Source organism: Alosa alosa, chromosome 21 (genome assembly GCF_017589495.1).
Source record: "Alosa alosa isolate M-15738 ecotype Scorff River chromosome 21, AALO_Geno_1.1, whole genome shotgun sequence".
Lineage (NCBI taxonomy): Eukaryota > Metazoa > Chordata > Actinopteri > Clupeiformes > Clupeidae > Alosa > Alosa alosa.
In genome coordinates, this window is record NC_063209.1 from 12,064,699 (window position 1) to 12,075,097 (window position 10,399).

Here is a 10,399-nt window from a genome sequence, read left to right on the forward strand (position 1 = left end):
CAAATACAATGTTCAGTCAATTTAGGCCACCAACCCAAGTTCACAGTCCAGCCTCCAGTGAGGACAATGGGCCGTTGTCAGTTCGCCTCAGCTTAACTCCTCCTTGTCGACGGCTGCAGGCGTAGTGGTTCAGGCTCCGCCCCCCCGGCTAAAAGCGGAACAAACAAACAGTGGCTTAGCCGCCGCCTTCACCGAAATATTAGGCAGAGGTTACGAGCTAAATATCAAGCGATTAAGAAGGACTTCCCTTTTCCTCGAATAGAGAGCTGGAAAAGCTTTTAGATCACGTGCTGTTAAATTACAGGTCCAAGATGTTGATCGGATCACCCATCGCTGTCCACACACCTCTCCCAATGTGTAGCCCCTCGTCAGCTGTTGGCCTCCTCCAGCAACACTTCCCGCTGCAAAACAGCTGTAATCAGACACAAGCCGCTGTGCACAGCTCTCTTCACACAGGTACAGATGCAATATATCGCAACAATCACATCCCTTTTAAAATACTTAGCTCGCGTTGAATCATTGAGTCACCACGGGCGTTGCTCCTTTGGCCGTCTGCCAGTAGGTCCACACACAGCCAGCCCGGCGCCCCCAGTCCCCAGTCAGCGGCGATCCCTCTGCCCCATCATTTCAAAATGCCCTTTTTATGGAGAGGAGAACCTATCCTTTTCAGAGCTCATTTCAGACCCATCAAGCAATCGTACATCATTGGCAATTAGTCAGGTGTCCCACACGATCGCAGTTTAGTTCATCAACACAAAAGCAACAGTCCCATCGCGAGTCACCATACAGTCCATCATACACAAAATGGTCATTATATCAACGATCAGCCAGTAAACATTAAACAGGATATACACCATATAACATCAGTACCCAGTACTCAAGCCCAATACACCATTGTCCATAGCCACCCACGACATTTTCCTCCCCCCTTTACCAGTGGTCGTCCCGACCACTAAGCTAATGTCCGAACCGTGCAGGGGGCACCCCAAAGTTACCTCTGTTGGAACGCCTAGGTTCGAGCACAGTATTCCCAGTATCCCCACTCTCTGCACTTCCCACTGAGGTAAGCAATGTCCTCGCCCCACCCTGTTGCACTGAACTTGGGCCAGGTTTGCTTACCCCTAGTGGGTTCTGGGAAGGGACTGGGTGCCTCATATACTGAAGATTCACAGGCCAGAACCCTACCCCCTCCTGCGAAGCCACCCTTCCTGGCTTTCCCACTTCACTGCTCAATGGCCAACCCCCAGGACAAGAGCGCAGATTGTTTCGGTGGATTGTACGTGTGGGGCCTTCCTTGCCTTCAGGACGTATCACGTACACAGGCTGTTCTGGGTTGAGCTGACTGACAACAACAGTCAGTACTGTTGTTGTACCCAGTACGGCCCCAACTTCCCCCTACCCCTCCTCCTAAAGTTCTTACACAGGACCCTTTCCCCTGGCACCAGGGGATGAGCTTTGGCCCGTCGGTTGTAACGCTGTTGATCCAACTCTTGCCGGCGTTTGCTATGCCCCTGCACCTGCCTATAGGCCGTAACTAGTTGTCTCTGGTGGCGTTCCACCCACCCATCGATGGAGCCCCGTATCTGAGGTGGGGAGATCCCCATGGCCATGTCCACTGGCAGCCGAGCATGTCTCCCATACAAGACATAAAAGGGAGCAAGGCCTGTGGAACTATGGGGGGTGTTGTTGTAAGCCTGTAGCAAATATGGCAACTGTTCCACCCACCGCGTCTGGCCCTCCTGGTCTAACGTGTTCAATAGCCCCAAGAGGGTCTGATTAAACAGCTCACAAGCCCCATTGCCCTGTGGATGATATGGGGTTGTGCGGCTCTTTGTGCATCCATACACATGGCACAGCTCCTTCAGGAGCTCAGATTCAAAAGCCCCCCCTCTGTCTGTTAAGATACGTTCAGGGCAACCAAACACTTGGATGACATACCTCCACAGAGCCTTCACGGTTGTCTGGGCCGTCTGATCTTTTGTGGGGATGGCCACTGCATACCTGGAAAACAGGTCAGTAATCACAAGTATGTAAGGATATGCATCATTGGCCCGCCCCAAGAGAGATAGTCAAGGCCAGGATCTCAAGCGGTACTGACTCACCACTGGATGGAGGGGAGCCCTCACCTCTGGTCCTGCATGTCCAAGCACACACTGCCGGCACTCAGCCACCCATTGCCCAGAATCTTAAGCCATGCCATCCCAGTAAACCCGACTTCGGAGGGCTTGCACCATTCGCTGACCCCGGGCATGGCCAAAAGCCTGGTGGTATGATGTCCACAACTCCCGCTGAACCTTGGCTGGCACAATTGCTGGAGTCAGAGGCTGTCCTGTCATCGGGTCCCGACTGGCCCGGACTAACACCCCGTCACACAGCTGTAGGCGCTCCCATTCTCTTAGCAACCTCCGTCCACTGGATGTGAGGGGTTGTGGGTCCAGCTCTTGACGTGACTTACTTTCGGCTTTCCACTGGCGTATCAACTTAAGGTCTCGGTCGGCTTCTTGAAGAGCAGTCCACTTCCCCTGAGGAACGTCCACCTCAGGGGACCCCCTGGTGTCCTGTCCATCTGGGGGTCGGGGAAGGACTTGGGCCTCAACTAGGTGGCTGTTGACTTCTACCGGCACCCGGGACAAGGCGTCTGCATTCTGGTGTGAAGACCCAGGTCTATAGCAGAGCTCCAACGCTGTTCTGTCGCCCCCAGATTTGCTGTTTGGAGATGGGTCATGGGCCGATTATCCGTGAAGACCTTGAAGGACGCCCCCCAGAGGTAATCCTTAAACTTTTCAGTTACCGCCCACTTTAATGCAAGAAATTCCAGCTTAAAGGAGCTGTAATTCTTGTCGTTCCTCTCGGCTGGGTGAAGGCTGCGACTGGCGTCGCGATTACCCGCTCTTTCCCCTCTTGCACCTGAGCTAGCACTGCCCCTAGGCCCTGGAAGCTAGCGTCAGTGTAAAGCCGAAAGGGAGCCTTAAAGTCTGCATAGGCCAGAACCCGGAGCCTGGAGGAGGGCCTTTCAATGTCTCAAAGGCAGTTTGGCAGACTGGTGTCCAGGTTATGGCGGCAGTCTTCTTGCCCCCCTCTGTTCCTGGAGCAGGTTGTTCAGCGGACAGCCCACCCCGAGAACCCTGGGGCCACGAAGCGTCCCGGTAGTATCCGGCAAAACCAAGAAGGAGCGGACTTCTTTCACCGTGGTGGGGATAGGCCACTCCCGTTACCACCGCAGTCTTCTCTGGGTCTCTGGGACCTCCTTCTGGCTCACTACATGGCCCAGATACTTCACCTCCGTCTAAAGAGCCGACACTTCTGGGGCTGCAACTTAAGTCCGTGATGATGGAGCCGATCAAACACTTGCTTTCGAGGTGGGTTAAATGACTGTCAAAATCAGAAGAGTAAATAATTACATCATCAAGATAAATCAACAGGTAATCGTGGACCCGCTCCCCAGACACGCTGCATGAGGCTGGAAGGTAGGCGCGCATTACAAAGTCAAAACGGCATCCGCTCCCACTGGAAAAGCCCCATCGGTGTTACAAAAGCAGTCTTTTCTTTATCTCGGGGGTCCACCTCAACCTGCCAGTAGCCGCTGGCAAGGTCAAGGGTCGAATACCACAATGCCTTCTTCAAGCCTGTCAAAGATTCCTCAATGCGAGGGAGGGGAAATGCGTCTTTGTGGGTCCGCGGCATTAAGTTTCCGATAGTCAGCGCCAGAACCGCCAGGTACCATCTTTCTTTTTCACTAGTACCACTGGAGCGGCCCAGGGGCTGGAACTCTCGGTCACAATCCCACTAGCCAACATCCCCTGCAGCAGGGTGCGCAGCTCTGAATACAGACTGGGTGGAACTGGCCTGTAGCGCTCCCGTACTGGGGGGGCCTCACCAGTGGAGATTGGGTGCAGCACTGCACTGGTCTGCCCGTAGTCCTCCTCATGGGCGGCGAACACACATCTCCGCAGCAGGTTGGTCAGTTGCGCTTGTTGGTCCTCCGTCAACCCCTCTCCCTGGAGGGACATGGCGGGATGGTTATGGTCGCCCTCAGCTCTCACTGGACGTACGTCGACCTCGACTTCACCTCCCCCCACAGGCCGCAATACCAGCTGTTTCTGGCCTTGAACATCAGCGGGGTCTATCTGCGTGACCTGGGCCAACGGCTTGCGGGGGGGTAGCTCCACAGGGTAGGGGTGTGGATTGCATACCCGGAGGGGTAGTTTGCCTGCCTTTAATTGCACAACTGACCGGCCTATTCTCCACTCCCTCTCCTCTCCCCCCAGATCTTCTACCACTACACAGCAATTGGGGAGCCCTTTGGCCTGAGGCACAAAAGCCCATACTACCATTTCTGTCTGGGGGGGGAGCCGGATGGCGTCTGCTGGCTGCAGCCGTGCTGTTCCCTGGAACTCAGTACTCGGGCTGGCTGCTTGTACACGCTGGCAGAAGTGAAAGGCCTTCTCCCATGCTTGACCTGCTCTACGTGGGAGAGTGGATTTAAAAGCAGTCAGACCAGGATGAGTGTCTTTGAGAAGGGCCTCCCAGCAGTAAGTAATCACATTCATTCCTAAAATGCCATAGTCCGATTGAAGGCAGTCATCTTTCACTATCACAACCCCCTTTGCAGGCACCACTACTCCCCCAATCTGGAAATCTAGAATGGCGTATCCAATATAGGGTAGGTTAAGTCCATTGGCCACTTTTAAAGTCAACCAAGGAATCTCTTTAGCATCATGGACCTGCTCTTGCACATAATGCTGGAACAATGACTGGCTAAACAATGTCACCTGCGAGCCTGTGTCAAGAATGCAGGGGATATTTCTCCCCTGCACTGTAATCTCCACTTCTGGACACTGTCCAATAAAAGCGGGCTTATGGGGGTTTCAGTCTGGGTTCCCTCCTCGGCCACCTGCCCGACAGTGGCCGAGGTGGTCAAAAATCCTGGGACGGGGCTGATCGTTGTGGGCACTCCCTCTGCATATGTCCAGGCCGGTCGCAGTGCAGGCATATTGGCTGCCCTTGGTCGTCCCACCTCAGTGCTCTCTCTCAACGTCGTCGTGGGGGCGGATCCATGGTCTCCCACCGGCCACGATTCCTAGCACCACGTGCGTCAGACTGTGCTTGGGGGGGTTGACTTGCTCGAAACTGTTGCCGTATTTCACCTAAGATGCTCTCCTTGAGTGTGTCGATCTGCTCCTTCACCTCTGACAACACCTCCGCCTTCAGAGTCTCTCGGATCTGTTGCCAATCCTCTGGTAGTCTTGGCTGGCGCGGGGGCTGGTGAGGGCATGTAGGTCCGTCTAGTGCTGGCCTCTTCAATGCTGTGGTCTGCTCCTGCTCCACGACCTTGGCTTCTCTGCTCACCTCTGAGAACGTCATGGTGGGGTTCCTCCTTAACAGCTTCTGCAGCTCTGCCTGTAGTGGACGGGCCGAAGACCCGTCACCAACTGGGACCGCATCATCTCATCGTCATTCGCGTCACCCACCGGCCTCTCCTCCTTACTCCGCCACCTGGCAAGACATTCACGAAGACGTAGGATAAATGCCCCCACCTCCTCCCCAGCCTGTTGCCTGCAGGTGAAAAAACGGGCCCGCAGCTGAACTACAGTGACTTGCTCCCCATACACCTCTTCCAGGGCTTTAAAGATCTTTGTTGGGCTGTCACGGTTGTCAGGGGTGAGTAGCAGGATTTCTCTTCTCGCCTCCCCTTGTAGAGCACTCAACACAAAGTCAACTTGCTGGGCCTGACTTAGGTTTTGGGCTCGAATGAATGTCTCAATTTGGAAGCGCCAATCTGCTAAACCTGTCTGTTTATCTTTGTCTCCAAATTTAGGCACCCAGGGCCCACCCAAGAACCATGGCATCATAGCCACATTACTAGCCTCTCTCGGTGGTGCCTCTCCATCCATGTTGTCTGTGTCAAAGGTGGATCCTGCCGACTACGCCAAAATAATGTCGTGAACGAGGGGCTACAACTTCCCCAGAACACAGGCCTCAGATCCACCCAAGACACATGCAACAAAGTTTAATTTAGATTGTTATTTTATTTATTTATACAAAGGCACACAGGACTGGAGGTCAGCAGACTGATAGAAAATGGCACCACTAGGGGCAGTCACACACCAGCTAACAGTCACTAGGCTAGGCAGGTTGAACACCCCCCCCCCCCCCACACACAGTGCATTCACCCACAGGAGACACTTCAGGAGATCACAGCAATAATCACGCAATCAGTTCAAATTCAGCCAACCAACTCAGTTCAAATAGCAATGCACACTAGTGACACAATCCACACAAAAGGGGGGGGGGGGATGGGGAAGCCCCCAACCTAGGCAGCAGCTGGTTCTGAAACACCCCCAGTAGCCCACAAGTCCCTCCCCACAGTCCCTTAGTAAAATTGTCCGTACTGGTCGGCTGTCCCCACCGACCAGTATAAAAGAAACAGTCAAAGCTCGGGGCAGCCAAATACAATGTTCAGTCAATTTAGGCCACCAACCCAAGTTCACAGTCCAGCCTCAGTGAGGACAATGGGCGCGTTGTGCAGTTCGGCCTCAGCGAGCGGCCCCCTTGTCGGCGGCTGCAGGCGTAGTGGTTCAGGCTCCGCCCCGCGGCTAAAGCGGAACAAACAAACAGTGGCTTAGTCGTTAGCCTTCACCGAGCATTAGGCAGAGGTTACGAGCTAAATATCAGCGATTAAGAAGGACTTCCCTTTTCCTCGAATAGAAGCTGGAAAAGCTTTTAGATCCGTGCTGTTAAATTAGCCGGTCCAAGATGTTGGTCGGATCACCCGTCGCTGTCCACACACCTCTCCCAATGTGTAGCCCCTCGTCAGCTGTTGGCCTCCTCCAGCAACACTTCCCGGCTGCAAAACAGCTGTAATCAGACACAAGCCGCTGTGCACCGCGGCTCTTCACACAGGTACAGATGCACAATATCATAACAATCACATCCCTTTTAAAATACTTAGCTTCGCGTTGAATCATTGAGTCACCACGGCGTTGCTCCTTTGGCCGTCTGCCAGTAGGTCCACACAGCCAGCGGGCGTCGCCGTCCCCAGTCAGCCCGCGATCCCTCTGCCCCATCATTTCAAAATGCCCTTTTGATGGAGAGGGAGAACCTATCCCTTTCCAGAGCTCATTTCAGACCCATCAAGCAATCGTACATAATTGGCAATTAGTCAGGTGTCCCACACGATCGCAGTTTAGTTCATCAACACAAAAGCAACAGTCCCATCGCGAGTCACCATACAGTCCATCATACACAAAATGGTCATTATATCAACGATCAGCCAGTAAACATTAAACAGGATATACACCATATAACATCAGTACCCAGTACTCAAGCCCAATACACCATTGTCCATAGCCACCCACGACAATAACACTACGACCAATGTTTACTGACTGATTCCGTACTTCGACGCAGTTGGATAACATACGACCAATGTTTACTGACTGATTCTGGACTTCGACGTTGCAGCGCTGTCGTCATCTGTTTAGCACGCCTCTGGCCTGCCTATATCAGATACACCAATGTGATTGGTGCAGCTTGGCTCCATGGGCATAGGTAATGAGCATCATTACTCATCGCCAGAGTCACACGCTGAGCAAATTGAAAATTGTGCTCTCGCGAGAACTCTGGATTTCCAGGGTATGAGGTTCCAGTAATGGAAGGAGAAAGCCTGCAGATGTCAAAGACTGCATGATAGTTAGCTAAGTTTGGGCCAGACAACCTGTGTCAGATAATGAGTTTTCATGTGAGGAGATCAGAGAAGGGTCCAAGATACTTGGATGAATATCGTGGATTTTGTAAGGCTCTCATTATGTTTCAGTCTTACAGCTTGTTTGAGAGAAACCTTTCTTCCTTCAGACATAATACATCTGAAGCATTCAGACAGAATACATCTGAAATTATAACTCATTGGCAAGTTTGTATGGATAATGAAGTCAGTTTTAACTAATGTAGTTGCACAGACATACTTAATGTGTTCAACCTCTGTAGTGATATTATTGTACATTTTAGTTAATTTAAATATTTGACATTTGACATGATATTTGAGTATTTAAAGGTATTATAATACAGACATTACAAGACAATCGGTTTCCCATTAGAGATTGATAAAGTGTCCATCGTAGCCTGTACTATATAATAGGGACTAATTACATTATGGCAGAAATGTCAGAAGTTTAGACCGTGAAAAACTCCTCACCCCTGGCCAGAATTACACAATGAGTCATCAGTATTCACCATATGGGACTGAGGCACTGCACTGTCTCTATAATACAGCATCCCCCAAACTCTTTAGCCATTTGGTTTGTGGGATGCCCCACTCTGGAAAGAAGTCTTGCCAAGGACAATTTAGGGCAGACACTGAAACAAAACAACAGAAGTCATAAACACGTATATTCTTCCAACTTGCTGATCAACACACACTTTATGCTGATTCCTTTCTGGAATAGGTTATTCTCAGAAACCTATGCAGAGTTGTGCACTTTAGATGGGAAAGTTTTCTTTCTGTTTAAAACTCGTTCACAGTCTACTGAAATAGGTCGCGTGATGTCGGGCAGAAAATGTTCTTGTTGAACAAACATTTGTAGAGTACAGGGCACATATGCAAATATGCCTTTATAAAGCCCTGTCTATCGCACGCTCTTGACCCCGAGCTGCAGAAATACTCTTTTACTTTTGCTCTGGGTTGGGAAAAAAATACATTAGATGACAGATGGAGAGAAAATGACTCATTTGGAAAAGTGATTCAGTGTACATGTGGTGATTTAACATTTTCACTCAGTGAACAAAACAGACATTACTGAGCACCCTGATGGTGAGCAGACCCACGCCAGCAGAAGCGAAGTGACGAGGGAAAGGGAGTCCTTTAAAGGTGAACTGATATGCAGTCGACCTGTCCTCTCCTATATTCAAACATTTTATGGTATAGGGGCTTCATACATACGGCACGTAATTTTAAACAGATTGGCTACCTATCAGACCGAATAGATTTACATGTAAAGTCGTTATTTCTTTTCAAAGCAGCAGTTATCAACACAGCTGGCTCTCTGATCTTTTAATCATGATGGAAACAAGATTCTCTGGGAGAGAAAGATCTCTCTGGCCTCAGTCTCGGCTCCATAATTGGCTACTGCATTAATAAAGTCATGTGGGTCAGAAATGTCCAAAGAGGCGTACAGTATGCATGCCTGTCCGTCAGTAGTTTGTGTCAGTGCTATACAACATACTGAAGGGAGCAGGTGATGGAAGTAGCGATGGAAGTAACTATGGTTTCCAGAGCTGGTGCATTCTGACAAGACATGTGGCTGCAGTAAAAGGAAGTAAATATACATCCATTGAAATGTATGAAAGAGTATGTGTGAAATGTCTTTTTGTATTTGCAGGTGGATGTGTTTGTGACAGTATGGACTTTGCTGCCTGCATAAGGCTTGCTTTACTGTAAGTGCTTAGAGAAAGACATAGTCGTTAAACTAATGAATAATCACTGGTTAAGTGATCTGATTTCAAATGGGTGTGTTTCTATTCAGACTGACTTTTTGAGGTGCATCTTCCATTGCATGAACAAAGGTTGCTCTTTTTAAAGATGTCTGCCATTATAGTAAATCACGGGTGACCTTCAAAATGCATTTGCCTGACTGCAATGTAATATATCCTCCTTCCCTCCTTTTGAAAAAGGGGAATAAAAGAAATGAGAGGCTAAAGAGACTCCATCTGGCTTGTTAGGCTGGGAAAGCATGCTTGTTTCGAGGACTCATCTGGGCTGAAAGCTTTCCCTTTTTTTTGTACTCCTATTCTGCTAGGTAAAAATATCAAGGTGCATTTTTTTCCCATTTGGACTGGCAAATTTTCCGGCTCCTACATTCAGGCTTTTCCGAGGCCCTGTATTGTGCTAGTGTGTCATTATAACTGAGGCTGCCCACTGACCAGAAGCAGGAATGAACTCTTTGGGTCTTACTTACATTCGTGCTAGTGGACAACAGCATTAAACTGAGGAGGGATCCTATTATCTGTCCTTATCTGCTGCATCTACTTCTCGTCTTTGCAGTAGCCTAATGAGCTCGTATGTGGAGGGGATTTGGGATTCAATAAGGCACTAATGAAAGGTGGGCCCTGATCCTGTGGCCTTGCTGTGAAGCTCTTATTATCTCCAGTTCCTTCCTCTGTTGGGCAATATTCGTATCATATCAACAGGATAGATGTGAAAGGGGGGCAAATGACACGTGTGCAGAACCAAAGCAATCACGCTTAGAGTGATATTATCCTTCATGATCACATACAGAGGAAACTTGCTAAGAAAAACTCTCTCTCTCACACACACACACACAACATGAAAAAATAATCAGTTCACTTCCTATCCGACACTCGGTCGCACCCGACGTGAAGTAAAAACTTTATTTTAATGTGT

The 10,399-nt window shown here is 50.0% G+C and overlaps 1 protein-coding gene across 1 annotated transcript; it reads right to left on the reverse strand.

Moving 5' to 3' along the window:
- Positions 1–1,355: 1,355 nt before the first annotated feature.
- Positions 1,356–2,171, reverse strand: LOC125286853 (uncharacterized protein K02A2.6-like). Its single transcript, XM_048232163.1, has 2 exons — positions 2,127–2,171; positions 1,356–2,001 (listed from the first exon to the last, which is right to left on the reverse strand). Exons 1-2 carry the CDS (start codon positions 2,138–2,140, stop codon positions 1,356–1,358), a joined length of 660 nt encoding a protein of 219 aa, XP_048088120.1. The 5' UTR covers positions 2,141–2,171.
- Positions 2,172–10,399: the final 8,228 nt, after the last annotated feature.